The sequence below is a fragment of the Lissotriton helveticus genome, chromosome 1_1, assembly GCF_964261635.1.
Source record: "Lissotriton helveticus chromosome 1_1, aLisHel1.1, whole genome shotgun sequence".
NCBI lineage: Eukaryota > Metazoa > Chordata > Amphibia > Caudata > Salamandridae > Lissotriton > Lissotriton helveticus.
Genome location: NC_136057.1, coordinates 631842263 through 631868852, shown reverse-complemented (window position 1 = coordinate 631868852; position 26590 = coordinate 631842263). Strand labels below are relative to the sequence as shown.

The following is a 26590-nucleotide window of genomic DNA, read 5'->3' as shown; positions in this document are numbered from 1 at the left end:
ATAGCCTCAAAAACTACCTTAGCGCCTCTGACCTCACCCAAATTTGCAACAGCCCGACCCATGACAAAGGCTCTATCCTCGACCTCATCATCTCCAAAGAAGGCACTATTCAACTTGATTCAATCCAACCCTGTGACTGGTCAGATCACCATACTGTCACCTTCTACATCAATGAAAAAGTTAAACGTATCCCGGTCCAATCCTCCAAGCCCAAAGTTTGGAAAAGAGACCTGAAGAAACTCAAGCCAAACTCTGTACCCCCTAACAGCTGCAATCTCCTACTTCCCCCTTCCAACGATACTGACGTTCAGTGCCTAACTGACCACTATCTCAACGCTATGACCTCAATAATCAATGAGGCTGCACCGATGCAACTGAAAAGAGACACCACCAAGATCTCTAACCCTTGGTACGACGGGAGTCTCAATGAAGACAGACGGGCCATGCGAATGGCAGAGCGCACCTGGAGATCTGTTCCCTCGGCATAGCACCTAAAAATTCTGAAGAAAAAGAGAAACGCATACTTCAGGAAAATAAAACGCTCAAAGTCAGATTTCTTCAGACTCCAGCTCGACCAAGCAAAAAACCGTCCAAGAAAATTGTTCGAGCTAATTCGATCCCAATCCAAGGAACAACCCCAAGCAGTCGACACTATGGACAATACACCTTCCTGTGAAGATTTCTCTGCTTTCTTTAAACAAAAAACTGACAACATAAGGAGCGATCTCCTCATTGACGCAAACCTCTACTCCAAACACGACTGCATAACACCCAATGAACCAAAAAACAATGCGACATGGTCATCCTTTGACACGTACTCTGAAGAAGAAATTGACAATCTACTCAGCACCCTGAAACCATCCAGTCACCTCAGTGACCCTCTTCCCGCTAACGCTGTAAAAGACTTCACCCCGTTGATCCTCCCACTCTGGACTAAAATTATCAATAGCTCACTTCAGCAAGGAATCATACCTGACTCCCTCAAAGTTGGACAAGTTACACCTTTACTAAAGAAACCAACAGCAGACCCCACTGATCTAAACAACTACCGTCCTATCACCAACATTCCCACTCTCGCCAAACTGTTGGAAAAATGCGTTCAACTACAATTGACAAAGCACATAGAACAGTTTGATCTCCTCAACCCTCATCAATCAGGCTTCAGAGCAGGGCATAGTACCGAAACGGCTATGACTCACATAATTGACGATGCCCTCCAAATTTTAGATCACAATGATTCCTGCCTCCTTATCCTTCTTGATCTCTCTTCAGCATTCGACACTGTGAAACATGAAAACTTACTCGAACTCTTAAAGACAAGAATGGGTCTCTTCGGGACTGTTCTTCAGTGGTTCACCTCATTTCTTCACAACAGGTCTCAGAAATTCAAGAGCAACAACTTGATGTCCTCCCCAGTACCTGTATCGTTAGGTGTCCCTCAAGGATCCTGCCTATCCCCTACTTTGTTCAACTTAGTTATGGAACCTCTCACCACCTTGCTACAAGCATCCAATGTACACTTCCACATGTACGCTGATGACACTCAACTGTATCTCAAACTACAATCCCCAAAAGACATCATGCGTCTGAACTCAACGATCAGAAGCACCCAATCATGGCTGGCCGATAACCACCTCAAACTCAATGCTATGAAAACTGAGTTCCTTCTGATCTCACCTCCCGCGAAAATCTCTACCACTCAAACTTGGCTTAAACACCTAACTGCACTCAATGTCCAACCGACCATCGTGGACTCAGCAAAATCTCTAGGCATAACACTTGACGCCAATCTCAACATGCAGCAGCATATCAGCAAGGCAACTAAGGGAGCGAACTTCCAAATAAATACCTTGAGGAAACTTAAACCCTTCCTCCCAGCCAAAGACTTCCAAACTGCAGTACAAGCGCTAATCATCCCTCGCATAGACTACGGCAGCATCGCCCTCTGCGGCCTCCCCCTAACTACAACTGCATCCCTGAGAGCCTCACTAAACGCGGCAGCGAGACTCATCACTGGATCAAAAAAACATTCACATATCTCCCCTGACTTCAAATCCCTGAACTGGCTGCCTTTTGAAGCCAGAATACATCTGAAAATTGCCTGCTTGACACACAGGGCTATCCACCTGAACTCACCTTGCTACCTCACTTAGAAACTGACAATTTCAGGCGGCTCGAGATCCACCAGAAGCACAAAAAATCTTCTGCTGAAACCTCGAAGATTCCGGAAGGAAAGAACTTACAAACGCTCCTTCTCAGGAATGGCGCCTAGGATCTGGAACTCACTCCCTCCTGAAACCAGGCTCATCCCCTCCACTTTTCTTTTGAAGAAAGAAGTTAAAGCTATCCTCATGGCTAAATACACCTGAACTGCCACTCTTGATCTTTTAAGACTCTGCGTCGATCTGTACTCGTGCTTGATCCATTTGCACAGTTGTTTTTACCTGTATTACCGACCTTACCCGATTGTTCTTACTCCCTCCTATCTGTATTTTATGCTCCCTCGTGTACCCACCCTACCTTGCCTATGTAAAGCGCTCTGTTATCTGCAAAGATCTTGTTCGCGCTATATAAAACTTTCTAAATAAATAAATAAATAAATCTAATTTAGTTGTAGAATACCAAATATGTAAGACGCTATGTCCATTGCATATTGATAAGAGGAGTTAATCCTGTTCTTTGCAACATTCTAACTATGCTCATCACAATAGTCAAAGTCATTCTTTGAGATAATCCGTATATCTGCCATAAATGTAAGAATCAAAAATTGACAATGTCGAACTGGGGGCTGATCGAAGGAGGGGGTTGATCGAAGGAAAAATATGCCTTCACACTTTTTAAGAGTATCAGATATTTGAGATAGTTTTAAGGCTACCATAAAATCCTCTTGTGGTAAATAAAGGGTGGGGAGTTGACATGTTTGGTATCCTCGCTCACATTAAGTAGAATTTATTTGTTTTAAAAGAAAATTTATTAGGACGTCAGAACACATAAAATGTTACACAAATGTATATATTAAAAAGAAGAAAGAAAAGAAAACAAGGGGTTATTTGCATACAATTAACAATTAATCCTTCTTTAACCATCTGGTTAAAGGTTCCCAGATCTTTCCCCCCTTGACCTAGCCCTGATTCCCCTTTTCAGTTCAGTTTCAGTTTATTTATTTATGGTTACGGAACTCTCATGAGATCCACATGCAAAGACATAATATACATTCAGAAATATCATGAATAAAATTAGAGAAAATACATAATAAGACATGAATTCCATCAGATATACAGAGTAAATCAAGGTCTCTAAATTTACCACCTAATACAGATTCAAATAACATTTAAAAAAAATATACAATTTGAAACAAAACATTTCATTAGGAGGCTTATTCATGGCAAAAGTGAAGTCAGAGGCAGACAAGATATTCAATTGCAGACAGATGGGTCTTAGCCATTTACGCCTAAACGACATTAAAGCTGGGCAAACAAAAATAACATGCAGCAAGTCTTGATCTTTCATGTGACAAAGGTCACAAACGGCTGATGAGCCGTACCATCTGGATAAGAGCAATTTCAAAGGAAGTAAATCCTGTCTTACTAAAAACATTAAACGCCTGACACCATGAGGGATGTTCCAATGAACATAGGGTTGTGCTTTCCTCACCAAACAGGAGTCAATAGCTAGAGTAATGCCCTTTTTCAGAGTACGGAACTCTCTATCCAGTCTAAACCCTAGTTCCCAAGAAGTAGATTTCAAAAGGGTTTTTAACTGATATGGTGATAAAGAAAATAAAACAGCTTGATCTAATTGTAATTGACTCACTGAGTATCTAAAGTTTTTTAGAATTAAAGAATAATCGTTAAAGTTTCCCAGCAACTCATTTTTTATTAAATGTCTTAACGTGCCTGGCTCACTCATTGCTAAGTTGAAAACCCAGCGCACATTCCCCGCTAGACCTTGAACCCAGCTACTACGTAAGCCAAGTTCCTGTCTGAGAGCAGCTGTTGAGCTAGCTGTGTTGACAGATAAAAGGCTACGTAAAATTTTTCCTTCAGAGGAGTTAAAAAAACTCCAACTTTTTAAATCAATTAACTCTATTCCATAGAGTAAGGAAGCTGGAATTTTTGCTCGATATACATCCAGCAGTATCGAAAAATGCCTTCTGCCTGTGGCATTGTATAAGGACACCAAACTCTTGCCCTGAACAATAGCTTTCCGGATGTTGTTGGCTATATGAGCTTTTTCGCTTAAATTACTCATAACAATTTTGCCAAGAAAGGTATAAGATTGCACAGTTTCCAATTTTTGGCCCCCCACAGTCCAAAGAAAATTCGCAAATTTAGCTTTCTTCCTACCAGACATACACATCACTTTACTTTTAGCAATATTTATCAATAGGTAATGCTTTCCTGCAAACTTATGTAAAGCATGCAGGCGATTATTCAGCCCTTTAGGCGTTAGGTCAAGGATCAAAATGTCATCAGTGTACATAAGGCACACAATTGATTCCCCTTCTACTAAACACTGAGATCTCCCAATAATAAGTAGACAGTCATTTACCAAACCAAACATGTATAGGAGGAAGATTCCGATCCAGCCAAACACTGGTGAGACAAAGCACGAAATACTGCCATTGCTATATAAACCAATTTCCAATCGGATTCGTCCATTTCCTGATTGCTAATCCCTAATAATATAACCTGGGGGGTTAATGCAACAGAGTATCCCAACATAGAGTCAAGGCGTTGTTCAATTTTAACCAACAGTTGAGAGAGACTTGGGCAGGTCGCAAACATGTGGGTGAAATCCCGCCCCATCTATGAATTCTAGTCGGAGTAATATAAAGATTACACCAGGTCTTGAAACACTGTACTTGTAGACTTACTGATATGCATGCGGTTTGACTAAACAAAAGAGAATCTTCACACTCTCCATGCCCTGCTTGTAATATCACTTGCCACCTATTGAGGTGCTTTGACATATCATCCCCCATCCCTTCATTAATACGTTTATATAAAGTGGACGTTGTAGATTGGCCCCCCCAAGATCAGATCTAATAAAGGAATTCTGTTCCGAGAGATTAATTTTTTGGTGAGAAAATCCCTTATCTGCAAATATTTAAAAACATTATTATTCCTGATCTTGAACTTCTCTTTTAATAACTCAAAAGTAAATATTACGGTATGGGATATCAGATCTCCTATAAACAGAACTCCTATCTCATTCAAGTGTTTAAAATATGCATCCTGAAATATTTCAGGGAGTAATTTATTATTATCAAGAGGGGAGTATCTATGTATCCGCCCTATCAAAAACTTTTTCCTGACTCAGTCCAAATCCTAAACGCACCAAGCAAGACCTTGAATTTTACCCTTTTGAAATAAGCATAATCTATATGGCGCATGAGGAGTCCTTTAGCTTCTACCCCATAAATTAAATGATAAATTGATATTTCCCCACATCCCAAATCAACCCCTTTCAACAACTCAACCATCTGTTTCAAAGCTGATGCCCAATAATAGATATGAAAATTGGGCCCAGACCACCCCTCCCACCCCACCCCCTCCCGGTCTCTGGTTAAGGACTTATATTTAAAAGCCCTACATGGGCGTTGCCCAGCCCAAAACAACCACGAGACTAACTGTTTTAACTTTAAAAAACAGATTTTGTTTATCTCTAGAGGAATCGCTCTGAAGTAATATAGAATTTTTGGTAAGAATATCATTTTAATTACATTACTCCTCCCATTAATGTCAAATGTAAGTTATCTATTCTTTGAGAATCTGACTTGATTTTCTGCATCAGTGGTTTAAAATTAATATCAACAATATCCTCTGGTTTAGAGCTAATTGCTATACCTAGATATCTGGCAATATATACTATTCGATGATCATCTAATGTCATTTTGTCATTAATAACAATTTGGGTTTTATGTTCGTTAAGTTGATATCCTGATAATTTACCAAATTGTGTTGTTAAGCTATTTATTTCCTCAAGAGCAAAGCGGGGAGCAGATGTTACAGTAGCTAAACATCAGCATATGCCAACATTTTTAACCCCCCCCCCCAATCCCCCTTTGGCATAAACAGGTTAAATTCTTTGGTCTTTCAGATTTTTCCTAATTAAAGGGTCGATGGAGATGGCAAATAATAACGGGGAGTACGGGGATCCTGGTCTCGTACCATGTGCTATATTAATTAACCCTGAATGGGCTCCCATCAATGCTATTCTAGCAGTTGGATCTTTATACATGCTTTGGATAGCTTTAATAAATTCTTTCCCTATACCATTTTTTGCCACGACAGCCCATAAAAATGGCCAGGAGACCCTATCAAAGGCCTTTTCTGCATCCAGCAGAATTAAGGCCATAGGGTCTCCTGTAACCTTGGTGTAATCAAATAGGGCTATTGTCCGGCTGATATGATCAATAGTTTCCAGACCGGGAACGAAACCATGTTGCTGGGGAGATACCAACTTTTAAATAACTGACGCTAATCTGTTTGCAAAAATCTTAGAATAAATTTTCGTGTCACTATTGATCAAAGTGATGGGTTTATATGACCCGGGATCAGTCGCGACTTTGCCTTTCTTCAAAAATACGACAATTTTAGCTGTCTCAAGAATCTGGGGGCGCTTCCCCACCCTGCACCAGACTAAACATCTCAAACAATAATAAAATCAATTGGGTCCGAGAAATCTTATATATTTCGCCTGGTGAAGTATCCGTCCTAACCACTTTACCAGGCGGAAGAGATTCTATAGCTGTTTGTATTTCTTCCAGTCTAATCGGAGCTTCTAACATATTTTGATCTTGAGAGGTCAGTTTACCTAATTTGATCTCTCAGAGATAACTCTCGATTCCATCATGGATCCCGCGATTATCTTATATGTCTTCCAAGTAAAGTTTTTGATAACATTTTTCAAGTGCCAAAAGTATTGCTTCTGAGTCATTAACCCGTTGGCTGCTGCTGGTGCTGCCGTCGGCCAATGGCCGACGCGACCGCGCCCGTTTTTTAAAACGGCCGCACTGCCGCAAAAAAGCGGAAGCAGCCAACGCGTTAACTAAGCCAATGTCAGGATCCAGGATTCCTGTGAGACGTGTTTGTACCTCCTTTTCTCTAGCCCAAACAGCCAACATATGGCCCACCCTTTCATTGCTTTCATCAATCTTAGACCGCCAGGCTAAATATCTACCACCTGATTTGGCAAGGGAAACTTCAGTTATGGCGGATTTAGCAATTGTAATCCTTGTTTGTGCAGTATCTGCCTCCCCACCCTCAGATAAAACTTTAGCAAGATTAGTCTCAGCCTTCCCCAGTGCATCATAAAGTTCATTAATTTTAATCTTCTCTTTCTTTTGGGTCTCCCAGCCAAATTTAGCCGTCTTGCCCCCGATACCTGCTTTCAGAGTGTCCCAAACATTTTGAATACTCGCACTTCCCAAGTTTTCCTCTAAAAACCTAAGGATCCACTTTTCCATTTAATGAATATAAGAATTGTCATTTAACAAAGCCCTATTAAAGGTCCAGCTAGTTGCTTGAGTTTTACGTTTAATATTAACTTCCAGTACCAGGGGATTATGGTCAGACATTACTCTTGGAATTTGGTAATTTTATTACCCTGAGCCATACATTGAGAAGTAAAAAAATAATCCAATCTTGCATGGCTTCTATGTGGGGCGAAAAAATAAGTAAACCCTGTATTGTTTCCCTCTAATTGTGCCTAAAAATCTACTAATCGTTTAACTCCTTTAGTTGGGTAAAAGACTTATAAACTTTGGGTTTCCGTCCCTGATACGCTATCTCAGGATGATTAGATATCAGACAGCTCAGATTTATATTATAATCACCACATAATATAATTGGAAGTGGCTAACCCACCAATTCTAAACTCAGCCAGATAAACATCTCAGGGTCATCTAATACTGGTCCGTAGACTGAACATAATGTAAACGTGTAGTTGTCAATTGAACATTGTACGATTACCCATCTCCCAAATTTATCCGAGAGAGATCGAGAAAAGTTAGCAAGACCCCGCTGTGCGAGTATTGGACCTCCGCTAGTTCTGACACCTTGCGTCGTCCTTGAAATTAATTGATACCCGTAAAGATTCATGATTTTGCTTTACTACTTCTATGTGGGTCTCTTGAAGGCAAATAATATCTGCCCTCAAGATCCGCACATCCTGATTTATCCTACGCCTTTTAAGAGGATCATTCAATCCACAGATGTTAATAGAAGCTATTCTAATTTTCCCCATCAGGAATAGAAAACAGATCTGGATACATTACAGCCGTTAAAGTCAAAACATAACACATCTAAACAATCAAAAACACCACCGTGTAAAGTCCCCCTTATAAAGTTTTGGATCCACCCCATTCCCCCCGCCCCACACTAAGGCAAAAAAAGGTCTGTACAACCAAATAACCCATGACTTTTTGGAAAAAAGAAATCGCAGACTAGTTCAGTCATCAGTTAGTTCCTGCAGATAGTTCTGTGCCTGGATCTCTGAAGTAAATGGCCTAACCTTTCCCTGGCAAATAACTTTCACGCGTCCTGGATTCATTAGAGATACTTCACAACCATGTTTTTGAAAGGGGCTAATCATCTGCCGCAACCACCATCTTTTTTCTACTGTTGTATGGCAGAAATCCGGCCGTAAGAAAAAAAGTCTGCCCCTCGGCTGTTTTTCTTGCATCTGCCCTCGTTTTTTCAAATCTTGCGCAGTAAAAAATGTCCCCCAAAAATTAGAATGGCTCGAGGCTTTGAGTTAGGGCCAGGATTACTTTTTAACATCAAAGGAAATGTGTGTACACGCTGAAGTTCAGCCTCCCAGTTCAAGTGTGATAGTTCGGGAAAGCGGTTTTAAAAAGTTTCAGCACGAATGCACGTCTGTCATGCCCTTCAATTTTTTCCTCTATACCTAGCAGTTGTAAGTTGTTTCTTCGCTGCCCGTTTTCAGATTCTTCAAGTTTCCACAGAATATCCATCATTCTGGCATCATTTGCAGTAGTTTTTTGCTTTGTGCTTTCTAGCCCAGCTTCAAGCCCCACAACACACTCCTCCAAGGCAGTTGTTTGTGCTACGATTTCAGTATAGGCTTTCGTTGTCTTGCGAATTGCACCCTGAATTTTTTTAGTCGCAAGATGTGCTCTTTTATGCTCCTGGTGAACCTCTACCTGCATTGACTTAAGTGTAGCGTATATTAAACCTATGGAGGGAGCAGGTTCAGTTTTACTGACAGAAGCCCTTTGGTCATTACACTGGAATCCAATCAGAACTCCTTCATCAACTCCCGTATCTAATGGGGTGGCGGAATAATCCCATAGGAGGTGTTCACTATTTTACGAATGAAAGCTTCCATTCTCTAGACCATTAACGCTTTTTCTTTTAGTACGATTAATTGCCCTCTTTAGAGTATCTGTTGTTGTGGAGGGGCTATCGTCCCACGAGGCATCCAGTTCCGTATTATCAGGATCACTGACATTATTAATATCCAATTCATCGGTTAAAGAAAATAAATTTTCACCATCCGGTGTGCCTGGCCTTTTGTCCCCTGTTTCAAGTTGATCACTACCATAATCTTTTTTTTTTTTAAACATCTTTTTATTGAAAAAACAAAGAAAAACCAACAGGTGACTTACATCGCGGAATGAAAGGATGAGCAATATACATACAGGGCATAATGGATGGAGAACTATCAATAAAGCCTACTCACAAGCTACATCGGGTATGCGGCTGCACGACATTCAGGATAATCAAACAAATGCCAACCACCAACCCCACCTCCCCTGGAAACAGGATAAACATTGAGCAGCATTTCAGAGTAGAAGGGGGGGGGCGCAGCAGTAAAAAGGTTACGAGACTACAGCCGAATCCCGAATACAATAACGGATGACGCACAGTTGGCTAATTTACGCTAATAATACCCCCACCAGAGCCCATCCACCCAAAACACAAATTCGCGCCTCAATAAGACCACCTATATCAGGATTCAAAAGGATTTCAAACCTAAAAACTACAAACACTAACAAGACGAACACCCCTCCCCCCACCCTGCACCCCTGCATATGGCTTGCACCTGTCCCCAACTAGCCGTGTGCCTGTCGCCCCATCTAACTAGGTACTAAAAGTAGAAAAAGTGGAGGAAGACACCTCAGTACAGGCCCCCGGTACCCCCTCCCCCTCGCCAGAACCAAGAATCCCCCAGGATAAAACCCACAATTCTATTAGAGCGACATAAAACGAAACAGGGGAAACTGTACACACCACCCGACCTCCCGTAAATACAATGGTAGCGAATCCCACTTCAGCAAGTCCACGGTGCCAAGCCCCAACAATCAGTCTCATCCTTGACCCTTCCGATCAGTCGTGCAAGCCCCTTCCGGACGGACTGTCGCCTCCGCAGGATAGTCAAAATGCCGAAACAGTTCAGTAAAGTTCCTTCCGAGGCGAGGCAAAGTTTTAAAATCACTGGGAACTCCCTCGACATCGACGATGTCCCTCACCGCCATGAGCTCCCAACGTCGTTGTCTCTGCGGCCGTAATGAAGGTGTCGGAGAGGGGAAAAACGCTGTTTCATCCCGTAGACAGTTCCCACCAAGAGTATCCGGAAAGGAAGCACCAATTAATCCACACTTAGTAGGCAATGATGGTGGGCTTGACAATCCGTAGAGAGCACCGAGTACACGGTCGTCGGCCATCACACTGCCATGAAGCTCCGACACCCCTCGTGGCACAGGGCCCACTGCCGTTACAAGGACCTCCGTGGGTGGTATAGGCCGATCAGGATATTGCACCGGATCAGGGTCCGGTCCCTCATGCCCATGTCTGTATGTGACCGCTATCATTTTCTGGACAATGGACTCCACATGGGAATGTAGTGCCCCGATAACTGCCAGTACAGACCGCATCGACGGTTCAGACTCAGTCCGTCCCACCACATTTCGTTCCGAGTCGACCATAATCGCGTCCCCCAGAGGCACCGGACTTCCCTGGGTGAACCGGCAAAATTGGGACGGACAGTCACGGAGGGAGACTCAGGGCGTACCAAGGCCACAATCCACGCTCCGCTACCGCAAGCGAAGACCCAGACTCCGCGAACACCGGCGGCGGCAAACCAGGTCTCCGGGTTAGGGACCTCCACCCACAGCCACAATCGTGCCTCGTCAACCCTCTGTCGATTTTTAGGCCAGAGCAACAACCGCCGTCAAAATCGGGCGTAGAAAGTTCTCCACATCCAAGGACCGGACCCTGTCGATCACCCACGGCCGATGTTATTCAACTGGAACCCGGCTGGGCCAGTACTCGAGTCCCCGGCTCACAAGCTGGTGTAGGCCCCAAACTGAAACTCGACATAACTCCGTCCACCAAGCTGGTAAAAGTCCCGGAATTGCTCAAAAGTACAGCACAGCAGTTCACACAGGGTGTAAATTCAGGATTAGTAGCAGGATCATCTGGCGGGGGACGGAGGTCGGCAGAGCCGGGAGCCTAAGCGGCCATCTTGGTTGCTAGCGTAGCTCCTTTCCCCACTACCATAATCTTTAAACTCTGCAGGAGTTGCCTTTTCCATATTGTCGTCCTGTTTTTTGCCTCCGGGCGTCATCCCTTCCTGCCCTCTTTCAGTAAGCCCTATGTTGTAAATCCCCCATTTGGGCATTTGAAACATTAGGAGCATTACAAGCCTCGGGAGCACAAGGGGTTTCAAGTATTGCCGTCCCTCCTGAGGCATTTCATACATTTGATACATTGTTACTGACTGTCTACATCTCTTTCCCCCACTGGAGATTTATTTTCCGTTATGTCTTTTATCAGGGATTTAGCCTGTCTTCCACTTGCCACGTGCCCCTTTCCCCGAGAACATTCCGTGCACCGTCTGTGTCTTCGGTCTCACTGTACCGTCAGCAAGACGCCGCTCATCGCTGGGGGTTGGATAATTACTGTCCGCCCTCTCCTGGCTAGGTGTCCCGACAACGTCCAATTCCTTGGGAGCAGCCAGTTTCTTAGGAGCTGCAAGGATCTTAGCGCCGGACGCTCCTTTCTTCACAGCGATTTTCCGTGGAGCCATCCAGCTTAGTTGTGGGCGCCGCCGAAAGCTCCCGACAAACCACGCCTTCCAAGGCCGCAGGTATGTCTGGTTTCTCAAGCATTGAGTGTCGGTAACTAAAACCTCCGATGCTCATCGCAATAGCTTATGTAGGTATTGCTGGGGGCTCATGCGGGCTCCGGTTTGGCTTTTTCACCGCCGAGATTAAAAAAAGCATGAATTTCGCCAAGGGTTCAATTAACCTTCGCAGTGGTCAGAAAGTGACTCTCGCACTGGTCACGCAGCCACCATCTTGCCTTCCTTATGTAGATGGTAAAGTGATTTAGAATTCTTAATAAGCTGTCTAGCTATTTGAGGCGGTTTCCTCTGATCAGTATGCCTTATAGGAAGGTATATTTATTCAGTGTTCATGTCCAAGTGGGTCTGTAGATTTAGGTAAGTCATGTTTCTGTTCCTTCATAACTGTTTGTAGGCAGTCTTGCTCTTCAAGTCAACATATAAGGATGTTAAAGTTAGTGATTAAGAATCTCTCACAGCCTCCTTTTAAGCGGTAGCTCATTTTGGTGATGCAGTGAATGTCACCAAACTAAGGAATGCTTCATGGTTTAAAAGGACTCTATTTGGCAGATCGTCAGCATCAGGGAAAGTGCTGTTATGTGCAACTAGGCCAAAGGTGGAGTTGCTTTCGAGGCCATCCATGCCCCAGACCCTGAGCCCCAGCAGAAAATTGGCTTTGATCAATGTGCATATTTTTAGACTTGGTATCAGATTAATGGACAGAGTCCACTAACAGAGCGGGGAGGACAGAAGGGTCAGCAGTTAGAGTCTCTACTAGAACAAGAGTCACCGAAGGTAAGTAACTTGTCCTTCTCATAGAAACGACTAACCACAAATTCCTCACCTTCTGAATGAATACAAGAGCAGTACCTATTAGGAGTTAGGTCTGTTAACTGGCTCAAACCAAGAAGTCCTGTAGGACAAAGTACGTGAAATGCCCCTATCAGAGAATCTGGCTGTCCAGGCAGTAGTGCTTTGTGAACGTACAGAGTGACGCCCAAGTAGCTGCCTGGCAGACTTCCAGGACAGGTACTCCACATGTCAGCGTAGTGGCAACAGCCTTGGCCGTGGTCGAATGAGCTTCTAGTCCATCTGGAGGCTGCTTTTTGGCCATTGCATAGCAGATCTTGATGCAGAGCACAGTCCAGTGGGAGATGGTCTGTTTCTGCGTGGCCTTGCCTTTTTTCACTCCAGCAATCCCCACAATGTAAAAGCTCAGTAGTTTTTTGGGCCGAAGAGTTGAAGCTTCTCCTCCTCCTTAGAAGGATGAGGCGGAGAAGAAAACATCAGAAGAGTGATAGCTTGACCGACGTGGAACAGAGTCACAACTTTTGGTAAGGAGGATGCTTGCATCCATAGAACCAGTTTGTCTGGGAAGAAGGTGGTTTACAGCAGGTTTAACACAAAGAGTCTGAAGCTCACTCACTCACCAAGATGAGGAACAGCATCTTGAAGGTGAGAAGCCGCAAAGGACAGCTGTGAAGCGGCTCAAAAGGAGGGCACATCAAAATGTGAAGGCCAAGTTAAGGTCCCACTGAGGCATGACAAGAGGAGAGGGAAGAAAGGAGTGGTAGATATCTTTGAAAAAAACCTTCAAAACAGTGACTTAAATAACAATAACATGTACAGCAAACGTTAAGAGGCAGAAAAAGCCACACAAACAACCTTTAACCCCTTGCATGCGCTGCGAATTTTCGCGCTGTGCAGGTGATCTACATAGTTGGCGGGATTCGGACGGTCCCCGGCCGTCGTCAGCACACGCCCACCTTGACGCATGACGGCCAGGGGCCGTCATGAGCATGCAAGGGGTTAACTGTGCCTGAAGCACATTCTTGGAGGGAAAAAGATAAAACAAATAAAAGTAAGATAACATACCGCACCAAACCATGAATTTCTTTCCAACAACAGGTGTGTACAGTTTGGTCAAGAAACTCCTGGTTGCCAAGATATCATCAACCTCCTAGGGAGGAAGGTCAAAGATGTTCAGTTGTCGCAGCACAATCTTCAGGCATGAAGATGGAGATTTCAAAGGCCCAGGAGCAGAATGTTGCCCTGTTGTAGAGACAAGAGACCCCTAATGGAGGGGCAGCTTATTAGAGGACAGATGCTCAAGCCCAGGAATTCTGGATACCATAACCTCAGTAAAAACTTCAGGCCACTGGAATTTAGGGCCCAGTTTCTCATGATCTTCAGAACTCAAGGCAGGTGTGGAATCGGTGGAAAAGCTTACAGGAGTCCAGAGTTTCACTCTAGGTGGAATGCATCTCCTAGAGAGATGCCTTGGAAACTTGAATGCACAGAACTGCTAACATTGCGCACTGTGGCGAACAAATGAAGTCAAGGTTCTCCCCAATCATGGAACAGACCTTGTGCCACCTCCAGGTGTAACTGCCACTGATGATCTCCTAGGTGCGACCGCTAATCTCGTCATCCTGGCATTCAAAGATCCTGCCAGGTGGTTCACCACTAGGAAGATACTTTGATGGTCTGAACAGTTAGAGCCGAAGTGCCTCCTAACACAGGATCCAGGACCATACACAGCCCTGCTTATTGCAATACCACATAGTAGTGATGTTGTCCATAAGCACACACACTAGCCTACCTTTGATGGACGGTGTAGGAAGCTGGCTTTTTATGTAGTGTACCAAATGAGGTACACTATGAAGAAACCCCCTTTTATGGATCCCATCACTACACCCCGTATACGAACACATCCTGTGGTGAGTGGGCATAACCCTGATCCAGAGCAACTAATTCACCACAAACAAGATGGTAGAACCCTTCTTTCGTTGATCACATCAGGTAGCCCACCTTAGGGGTGTGACTAGCCTGGAGGTGCAACACGCCTACAGTATAGCTCACTTCCCACCTGCACTGGTGCCAAATGGGCTTCAGGGCAGAGGGTGGCATCTCCCAGGTCTGGGGGAAGCCAGGGTCGCATATCAAAGGAGGCATGAGCTTTGAAGCCCCTTCCTTGATATACTACATCACTAGCCATCCTGATGGAGGAGGCATGAACATCTTCCTCTGGAGCATGCATTGTCTCTGACCACACAAAGAGCAAGCTCTCACCTGCAGGGGTCCAGAAACTTGTCTGTGGTGGCAGGCTGGATAATACCAGTCAGCCAGCACACTAGACACTGGTAGGTTTTTCAGGGGACAACTCTAAGGTGCCCTCTGGGTGCATGCCTTAATAAATCTAGCACTGGCAACAGTACAGATTTATTAAGACAAAGTGTTTGATACCAAACACCATAGGTTTCAGTAAAGCCATCATGTATCTGGGGAACTCTTAATGACCAGTGCCCCAGTACATATACTTAAGATGGCTTCCCAGTTCACTTGTACTATCTGGTAATTGAACTAAACAGCAAAGGGGCATATTTGTTCACGCAGATTGTTTCCTCACATGTTATATAATGCACTCTGCCTTCGGGCTATAAGGACTGCTCTGTAGGGGTGACTTACATATATTATATACAGTGACTTTAGCCCGCATGCAATTTGTATGGGGAGTCCCTTAGGGTGGCATAATGCATGCTGCAACCCTTAAAGACTCTTTAGTACCCCTGCCCTAGGTACCAAGGGTACCATTTACTAGTGACTTACAGGGGTGCTAAAGTGTGTGTCTATTGTAAAACAATTAGACCATTTTACCGTGATTTTAGGAAAAGAGCAGCGGCACTGGGGCCTGGTAAGCAGGGACCCAGTGCATATCAGTCAAAAAACCTCAGTACCGGTGGTAAAAAGTGGGGGTGACCATGAAGAAAAGAGGCACTTTCCTACTGACGCCAGAGACCCAAAAGCTTCTGATCCACCTCTTCTAGATGGACCCTCCAGTCCAGATGGGACTCGGGTGAGGTGTAGAGAGAAGTCTGCTGCTGACCCCCATCGCAATCCAGTAACTACCACTGCAGATAGTTTGTCTTCGGAGATCTGGAACAGGCCGGAGTATGTTTCCTGGATGTTGGGCTCACTGAAACTTCACATCTCACTGCAGAACCCACATATGCAACCTGGCGTGCTTCAGCAGAAGAATGTATGAGGCCATCAGTCTCAGTAACCTCACAAGTCTAACTCACTAAAATCCAGTGCAGAGGCTGAAAGACTGGGATCATAGCCTGAATGTCTTGGAATCTCCTTTCTAGCACGAAAACCAACCATGTCCCAACTAGCTCGAATGAAGGAGAGAATCTGAAGAGCCAGGTGTGACTTTGGCATTTTGATAATAAACCGCAAAGATGACGAGAGTTTTGCCATACCATGGTGGGTGGAGCACGCCTTAAGCAGACGGATGTCGAGGTAGGGGTAGATCGGAACACTCGACCTCCGAATGTGCGCTTGTACAAACGCCAACACTTTTGTGAATATCCCAGATGCGCTGATGAGACCAAAAGTGAGAACAGCTGAAAAGGTTTCTGTTGCATCACAAACCGCAGGTAGTGCCAATGGACTTGCAGTACAGGTATGTGGAAACAGGTGTCCCACACGTCTAACACCATCTAGTATCCAAGTTCGAGGGCAGCCAAGACCTGGGCTAATGTGATGATCTTGAATTTTTCATTCCGAATTCATAAGTCGAGAGGGTTCAGGTTTAAAACGAGACAAAGACCTCCGTCCTTCTTTGGCACCAGGAAGTAGCAGGAATAGCAAACACGGCCTACGTCTTGCACAGGCACACCCTCAATAGCTCATTTGGCCTAAAAAGCTCGCACTTCCTGCCAGAAGACGGACAAATGTTCCTCCTCCAGTTGCTCTGGGGACAATGGAAAGTGCAACACTGAGGCAAGGGAGGGCAAGATGTACCCCTTCCGGATTAACTGAAGGACCCACCTATTCGACGTGACGGTCTGCCAACCTGGAAAGAATTGTTGTATCCTGCCTCCAACCTGGTGGCTATGCTCCACTAAGGGCATGCACCAGCCTTTCTGTTCCTTTCATGGGTTTGTTAAGGGTACCCCATACGGTGAACCAACAGCCTCAGCTAGGGTTACAGCTGTTTGATGCCACTCAGAATGGGAGACGAAGGAGGTCCAGTGGTCAATTCGGAGGGTCCAACCGGTGCCAAAGGCAAACCGGCAGGCAGTACACAATATGGAGGGCTGTTCTGCTCCTGGGGGCCCAAATGTGTGCCAAAGAAAGTCTGTAAGGAACCAAAGAGTAAAGAGCACGGCCTAGCGAAACAGGCACAGACGTTAATCGGCTTCGGGGGCATGATCCAGAGGCATGGTGATGCCCCTGCTGCTTCTCAGGAGTATGTGAGTGGCAGGAAGGACCCAAATTCCAAATGGATTTTTTTTGTTCTTCTTCAACTTAACCTAAAACTTTGTGCACAGCAAAAACAGATCTCTGGAACAACTACTGCAACTTCTTGAACAGGACCGACCCTTGGATTTAGACTGGTTTCCAGTGCTTGGCAAAAGAGTTTCACCTTGCAGTTATATATGGCCTTCTGATTCAAGGCTCAACCCTTGTTACCACAGGTAAACCTGACATCTACCTTCTGCAGACCTGAATAGAATTTAAAATCAATAGTTTTGGGAGGTGAGAACTCCCTTGCACACTACGTTTTTTGGATGAAAAGCGGTCTAAAAGAGAAGAGACATATCTGCAGATCCACATTTGGTGGCAAGGAAAGAAAGGTGCTGACGTAAACACACTGGAGTGGTGTCTATACAGATCCCACACTTAATTTCCGTAATGATAGGGCATAAGTGCAGACCCGCACAGCGCCACCTACCGACAAGCAGAGGTACTGCTCAAAAGTTTCGGGATCAAGTCTGACACCTGAGTAAAATTCAAAGGGTTAGGAACCTGTGGATAGAAGTCTCAATCAGAAAAGTAATTTTGCATTACTCGACTGTCTAAATGCATATATACTGCTTTTATACGAGGACAACTGCTAGAAAATACAATCTCAATCATTTGCTACAAGACAGGAAAACATTGAGAATGTCACACATTGGCCAACTCAGAGCACTTCCGTTACATACAAGTGTGGCATGCCCTGCGCTCAGCATTCCCCGCCTCCCTCTCCCTGCCTCCCGCCCTCCCTGCCCCTAGCCCCCCCCCCCCTCTTGAGTCCTCCCCATTGGAAGATAGGATACTAGACGGTTACCTTCCCTAGAAGGCTATCTCCTTGATCTACAATAAACTGATAAATAACATGGAAGAACTCCTCACACAGCTCCAGAAAAAATGGGTAGCAGATGGTATCGAATTAGATGACAAGGACTGGCGGGAGACCGTGTCATCTCCCAGAATGGTGGCTATCGCTGCACGACTGTGACTGGTCTATCTTAAAATTCTACACAGAATATACCTGACAGGGCCTAGATTGGGGTTGATGGGAAGGGCACCCACGGAGAACTGTCGAAGGCGGTGTGGCCAACTGAGTATGTTCCTACATATCATCTGGGAATGCCTGCATGTCTGTCCTATTGGAGGGAGATCCGAGGGGTGATGGGGGTGGTCTTGGGAATCCCCCTGCTCCCAGAGGTGCGGAGATGTTGGCTCAATATATGGGAGCCTACTGACCTGAATGTACACCAGACACAGTGGTCCACGCTGGGCTTTATGGTTGCCAAAAGGAATATTGCCCAGGCCTGGCTGCCCCTCCAAAGCTGAAAGACTGGAAGACCAGCGTGGACTGGTGCATGTTCCGTGAAAAGACTGTGTATGTGGCCCGAGGCTGCCCTGGGAAATGGTCCCGTGTCTGGGGACCCTGGAATCGATATAGAGGTAACATATGTACCCCTCCAATGCAGCTAACCCTTGATGCCCTGCTTTCTCCCTGACCTACCCCTTCGAGTGTACGATGCTTAGTTGTGAATTACTTTGCTCGTGCCTGACCAAATTGTATACGTAACTGTGAGTGCCAGATTTAATAAATGAAGTTGATGATTGTTAATAAAAAGAATTGTTAAAAAAAATAAAGTCACACTAAGTGGCTAAAGCCAGCCATAGATGTAGCTGCAACAGACAAAATTAGCTTCATATATATGAAAATGGTATAACAGAAATATTTATTATACATAATTTTTATAGATTTATCACTACCGATAACCAATTGTGCCGAATGGCTCAAAAACAATGAGTCTGCAAGCCACAAGTGTGCATTTATTTAAGAGGCTGCGGTAATACTTATGTTCTACATTCTCGAGGTAATGCATGGAATCCCTTACCTACCTTCAAACAATGGAGGGTGTCATTTTTTGAAAACATCTTAAACTTTGCAAGCTCTCCAATGAATCTCACAGTTTTGTTCTTCGTCTCAATATTTATCTGGTCCTTTTTCCTCACCTAAGTTGAAAAAGGAGGAAAGATAACTTTAGGATTAGGTATTCTAAATGTAAGCTTAACTTGTAACAAAAACACAATTTCTTTAATATGTATTGCAACATAGGTAAAACATACTTACCTTTAATTATAATTCTACAGCATTGGTATCTTTAATAGATTCACATGCTTGAATCATTACCTGCCATAAGGGAGGGAATTTCCAGCAGTTTAAAACAGCAAAGTTAAAATGTTAAAGTGGCCACAGGCCTGAGAACAAATTACATGTTTTGCTTAGAAGTACACTGACAACACTGAAAAGCTTCATCCTATCTACTGAATGTACCAGCACTCTCATTCCTCATAGAATCCAGTATAGCTTTGACATTTACAGCGAATGACTGAAAGGGAAAACCAGTGAGCCTCTGACTGGAAAGCAAGGTGGTCGCATGTTAACCTATAAAAGATACCAAAGCTGGAAAACCTTAATTGCCTGTAAGTAAATTTACGCCTCTGCAACATTTCAACCTTCATAGAATCACGTTCTCGAATTAGAACAGCTAGCTATATCAAACAAACAGTGGGGAAGCAGGCTTATTTTATTGTGAAAGGTTGAGGCTCTTGCCTTACAAAATAAATCAGCAGCTGCCTTATTGTTCAAGCAGTAGGGTTCAGTGAACATGCGTCTGTCTTTCCATGTCACAGCATTTCAAAAATTATATAACTGCACACCAGCATAGGGCTGCTACTGAGGCCATACGTCTGGAGGAGTGTGCTGTGAATCTTTTTTGTGAACGTACAACATTTGCCTCTTTTTAAATAATGATGGTGCAAGCAGCCATAGTGAAATTCCTTGCTTACGTCCAAAAGCAACAAAGATGTGCATATGAACAGAGAATGCCCAATCTTCCTGCATCTGTGGTAAGATTTGGAAAAGGGGTACTCCGAACCAGCGGCTCCTTAAGGTGCTATCCACTGCACTTTTATCTGAAACTTTGGATTTGACGGAGGACCACTTCGTCATCTCAAAATTGGAGAAATAGCTAATTGATCATAAAGACAACACTGTTTTCAAGCACAGTAACTTTGAGTCCGTTTTGGAGAAGTGGCTCAAATGGACAAACTATGTGACGACTATAGACTGTGCATAGTTTCCAGTACAGAGGCAGAAGGCTTAGGGTATGAGCCTGGGGCTCCCTCACCTCCTGACATGACTGCAGACTCTCTCCTCTCTGACACCACTGCAACCTCCTGATTGCCATAAACTAGTCGGCAAAAGAGGGTTACCACACATTAGTACTTTGGTAGGGATGCATCAGTACTACTATAGTACTGATGCATCCAGCTTCTTACCCTTTTCCAAATGGTTCTACTCCTCCCACAAATACCCTGATAACAAGACCTGCCATGCATGGCATACGTGTTTCAGCCCTCTCGCAACACAAAGAACTAAGATTTATAGGGCTATAAACAGTGCTACAGCTTTCGCCACCCAAACAGACTTGCATCACATAAACCATAATGGTGTGGGGCAAAACCCAGCGTCAAAACCTAACTTAGTGGCAGACATGTGGGGTTAACACGCTCATAGTGGAGTAGCCAGAAGGGAGGAAGGACAATCATATGAGGGGGTGGGGCAGTCTTTCCAGAATATATGGAAAGGTCCTAAATTAGATTTGAAAAGAAATTGGCTACATCAAACCTGTTTTTAAAACATGCATGCAACATCAACTCTAAAAGACAAGCTCACCTTAAGAACCAGGTTACTCAATATTCCGAAGTGGATAGAAAAAAAATTGCACTCTGAATCCTAAAAAGACCAAATTCTTTCTTTTCTCTCATAAATCAAAACAATCTTTCAACACGGATCTGCAAAAGCACCTCCATCTGTTGGATTACAGCCCATCTTTTTAACCATCGATCTGCTCACTGGAAATGAAGCTTGACCCTTCCCCTAACCATGGTTCTCACTTAAATGAAATTGCAAAACCTAGTAATTTAGGGGGAGTGGCAGAGGAGGCCAAGATGGCCGTTGAGCTTTAGATTTGCTCCAGTTGGCAGATTTCCAACTGTTCTAATCCTGCCAGACAGCACCGGCAGACCCTGGGCACATTTGTGGCGCTCGCTCACCCTCCTGGTAGCAGGGGGTTAGGGGCAAAGTGCGCATAGCCTGGGAGCCTATTCTTAGGCTCCTGATCTGTGGCAACGCATTCCTAGAATACAGTATTTCTCCATGGTTGTTGGCTGCTCATGCTGCCCTGAGGCAAGCTGGCAGGCTAGATGGCATTTCTGTCCCCCACAGCGACTGTGACCTTGTGAAGAGTAATGGGTCATAAGCCCCCTGTGCCTTAACCAGCCCGGACCGAGATGAATCAACATGCCACCTCTGTGCTGGATGCTCAGGGGGCTGTGGGGACAACCCCCCACCCCCGCCTCACCGGACCAACCCCCCGCTGACCTGGTGTAGGTAAGTAGGATCTGCTTTCATGGTTACCCCCACTTTTAGCTGGTGTCAGTATGTTCTTTTGACTAGTCTAGCTGGGATCCTGCTAATCAGGACCCCAGCCACTGTGTTTCCTCCCTAAATTTGTCATGGTAAGTAATTTGGTACCTCCATAATGGGCTACTGGTGTATCCATGTAAGTCCCTAGTATTTGGTATTAAGGTTCCCAGGGCATAGGTACACCAGGGGTCTCCCATGGGCTGTAGCACGTATTATGCCACCCATAAGAGACCAATCAAACTGTTACTACAGGCCTGCCATTACAGCCTGTGTAAGCTGGTACTAGCACCACTCATGACAGATATAAGAGATATAAGTTTCCTTATATCGGAGGTCACTACACTTAAAACCTTTCAACCCTGAAGGCAGGGTGCTGGGTTAGAATTGTTAAGTTGCCCTGCATGAGCTGGAGACCCCCTACAAACCCAGATTCGATTCTCCAGGCTTTGTAACTGCTGTCAGCCATTTTGGTATATTTAGTGGCTATGTTAATGTTAATAACCATTTATAAAGCGCACTTACACCGGGCCGCTTCATGGCACTAATAGGCTCAGTATGCTAAACAGAAGAGGTTTAATTATATGCTTGCAGGAACAGCCAGGTCTTAAGAGACTTCCTAAATTGCAGAATGTCAGTGCTGGACCGTGTTTTCAATGGAAGGGGGTTCCAAAGTTTAGGAGCAAGGACCGCAAATCTGCAGCCTCCTTGACGTACTCGCTTAAAGGTTGGAGTGGTGAGGAGTGAGAGGTGGGCAGATCGAAGATTACGTGAAGGAATATGCCTAAGTATCAGGCTGTTAATAAATGCAGGGCTATTGCCATGCAAGGTTTTAAAAACAAGACAGCAGTTTTAAAAGCACAGTGCTGGAAGATGGGGAGCCAATGTAGTTTCCTTAACAAGGGCGTAACTGGTTGCCATCTCGATTGTCGAAAGACCAACCGGGCTGCATGGTTTTGAAACCAGCTGCAGCCGTTTAAACAGGTAGTGTGGCATTCCCATATACACAGAGTTGACAGAACGGTGGCAATTATAATCTGGATCAGTGCATCATGAGGGAAGAGACGGTGTATCTTTCTAATCTTACGCAGCTGGAAGAAACACTTAGAGAACACTGTGCCAACCTGAGATTTCAAGTTCGTTGTTGAGGGAGACTCCCAATGTTTTGGCCGAGAGGGAAGGGGAAGGAGAGGGACCCAGCTCTGGAGGCAAGAAGTGTGGGCCCCAGAACTTAGGACTATCCCCAGTCAGAACAAGCATGACTATCCCCAGTCAGAACAAGCTCCGTCTTTCCCGGGTTTAATTTAAGATGGTTATGGTCCATCCACTGTTGTATATATATAACATCGTTGCCTGGAAACCCACAACAGAGCTGTGAGAGCCGTAAATCTTGAAGACCAACTGTAAGTCGTCCGCATAGTTGAAAACTGTTACCTTTCTTTCCTTCAAAGATTGAATCAGAGGGGAAATGTAGATATTAAACAAATGGGGGGGAGAGTGCCGAGCCCTGTGGGACTCCACATGTAATTTCACGTGGGGGAGCCAGGAAGTGCTCTTGACGGACAGACTGAGACCGATCATCCAGAAATGAGGTAAGCCAGCAAGCAGCCGCACCTTGGATGCCAGCAAATTTGACACGGTCGGCCAGAATAACATGGCCGACCGTGTCAAAAGCGTCAGATAGATCCAATAGTACCAGTGCCTGAGGAGAACCCTTATCAGCATGATCCCGGAGAGTATCCAGGACTGCCAGGATGACAGTTTCGGTGGAATGGGCCGGACGAAACCCTGCCTGGTGAGGATCAAGGTATTTGGACTCCTCCAGAAAATGAGAGAGGCATTTGGCCGCATGGGCCTCAAATATCTTTGCTAAAAACAGGAGCAGGGAAATCGGACGATAGTTGGATGGAAGGGTGGGATCAGCTCCTGGTTTTTTTTTTAAAAGAGGTACAACTGTGGCTTTCTTAAAAGCCAATGGGACTTGGCCAGATGAAAGAGACTCATTCAGAAGAGTGAGTACAGGACCTGGAAAAGCTGTAAGGCCATCTTTGAGTATGTGGGGCGGGCAGCAATCAGAGGGGGCGCCTGATTTAACCTTCACTAAAAGTTTATGGAAGGTTTCAGTGTCAATACTAGGAAAATGACTTAAAGTACTGTTATTTTGGGACAGAGCAGAGGAACTCGGAGTGAGTGGATGCTTGAGAAGAACAAGTTACTTACCTTCGGTAACGCTTTTTCTGGTAGAAACAGTATCTGCCTGTGGATTCCTCACCTTGTGAATATCCCCCTGCGTCAGCAGCATCCGGAAATTCTTTTTGTAGCTTCGCGCCAACGTGGACTGACGTCACAGAGGCACGGCATTGCGCGTGACTCCGCTGACGTCGACCCCATATTAGGCCCACGCCCGCGTGATGACATCAGTTCCGCCCTTTTTTCCGTGCCTTTGAGGCACACGGACGGACCAATGACAGTAGAAATATACATAGTATACACAGTACACAATGTACAGATAACACACACAGTGCGAAACCAATGCAGGAAAGCACATTGTAATAAACATTTCATTTGACAATAAAAATATATAAATATATATACAATTAGTAAGGTATATAAGAGTGGACAAGAGTGGACAAGTGGGAGGCGGGTGGGTCAGTGAGGAATCCACAGGCAGATACTGTATCTACCAGAAAAAGCGTTACCGAAGGCAAGTAACTTCTTCTTCTGATAGATACATCTGCCAGTGGATTCCTCACCTTGTGAATAGATTCCCAAAGCAGTCCCCACTCCCGGAGGAGGGTGTCCACTCTTCTATACCAAGAAATCTTGGAGTACAGAACGCGCAAAGTGGCCGTCCCTCCTCACCTCGGTATCCAAGAAGTAATGTTTCGCGAAAAGTGTGGAGGGAGGCCCAAGTCGCGGCTCTGCAAATGTCCTCTACAGGCACACCCCTAGAAAGAGCAGTTGTTGCAGACTCAGCTTTAGTAGAATGAGCCCTTATACCCTCTGGAGGTTCCTTACCCGCCAGGGAGTAGCAGATCTTGATGCATAAAATTATCCATCTTGAGAGCGTGCGCTTGTGCACAGATCTTCCTTTCCTGCAGCCAGCAAATCCAACGAACAGCTGGTCATCCAACCTGAACTCTCTTGTCCTGTCCAGGTAGAAGCTCACCGCCCTCTTAGGATCCAAGCGATGAAGCCGCTCCTCCTCCTTGGAAGGGTGAGGGGGGAGGATAGAAGGTAGGAAGGGTAACGGATTGCCCCAGGTGGAAAGGAGTTACCACATTCGGCAGAAAAGCAGCCCTGGTCCTAAGAACCATTCGATCAGCATGAATGGATAAAAACGGGGGCTTTGAACTAAGAGCTTGAAGCTCACTTACCCTCCTTGCCGAGGTAATTGCTACAAGGAAGACTGTCTTGAAAGACAAAAGTCTCAAGGGACATGAGTGTAAAGGTTCAAAAGGTGAACCCATCAAAAATGTAAGAACAAGGTTCAAGTCCCATTGAGGTACAATAAAAGAAGTGGGAGGAAATTTATTGGTAAGGCCCCTGATGAATCGTAAAACAATAGGTGACTTAAACAAAGAGGGCTGGTCAGGCAAACAAAGGAAAGCCGACAAGGCCGACAAATAACCCTTAATAGTTGCAACCGCAAAACCCTGCTGGGCCAAGGAAAGAGCAAATTGAAGAATATTGGACAAACGAGCCCTTAAAGGGTCAATGGACTTCTCCCCACACCAAGCAACGAACTTTGACCATCTATAGGAAAAAATGGACTTAGTGGAGTCACGCCTGGCTGACAAAATGACATCCACCACATCGTGTGGGAGAGAAAAGGAACTCAGGTTGCCCAGTTCAATCTCCAGGCATGAAGGTGTAAGGTCTGGAGGTGGGGGTGTAGAACTTGCCCCTCCATCTGGGAGAGGAGATCTGCCCTGTGAGGGAGACGGAGCGGCGGGTGAGAGGAGAGGTGGAGAAGGTCTTTGTACCACACCCTTCTTGGCCAATCCGGGGCGATCAAAATAACTTGGGCCCGGTCTTGGCGAATCTTCCTGAGAACCCGAGGAATCAAGGGTATGGGAGGAAACACGTAAAGGAGTTGCGAGTCCCAACTCAACTGAAACGCGTCACCCAAGGCTCCTGGCAACGGAAACTGGAGGCTGCAGAATAACGGGCAGTGAGCATTCTCCTGAGTGGCAAACAGGTCCACCTGAGGAGTTCCCCATGTCCGAAAGACATGACGAACTACCTCTGGATGAAGCCTCCACTCGTGGTCGGCAGAGAACTGCCGACTGAGACTGTCTGCACGAACGTTCAGAACACCGGCCAGATGATTTGCCATCAGACAAATCTGATGGTCCTGAACCCAGGACCAGAGACGCAGAGCCTCTCTGCAGAGACACTGCGACCCTACTCCTCCCTGCTTGCTGACATACACATCGCGGTCATGTTGTCCGTCAGGACCTGAACTGACTGACCGCGAAGGGAAGGAAGGAAGGCCTTGAGCGCCAGACGTATCGCCTGCAATTCCAGAAGGTTGATGTGAAGCAACCTTTCCTCTGGAGACCAAAGACCCTTGACCTCCAGGTCCCCCAGATGAGCACCCCACCCTAGAGTGGATGCATCCGTTATCATTGTGGCCACCGATGGAGGAAGTTGAAAAGGCTTTCCTTGTGACAGATTGCATTCCACGCTCCACCAAGACAGATCCGCTGCAGTTTC

General features: G+C 45.2%; 1 protein-coding gene across 10 annotated transcripts in view; it reads right to left on the bottom strand.

Moving 5' to 3' along the window:
* The window catches only part of UPF2 (UPF2 regulator of nonsense mediated mRNA decay), a 1696571-nt gene that overhangs the window by 1197161 nt on the left and 472820 nt on the right, over positions 1-26590 (bottom strand). For all 10 annotated transcript variants that reach the window (XM_078674159.1, XM_078674161.1, XM_078674162.1 and 7 more), the window contains one exon: positions 19282-19395. In XM_078674159.1, the coding sequence (XP_078530285.1) occupies positions 19282-19395 (114 nt within the window). The remainder of the gene's footprint in view (positions 1-19281; positions 19396-26590) is intronic.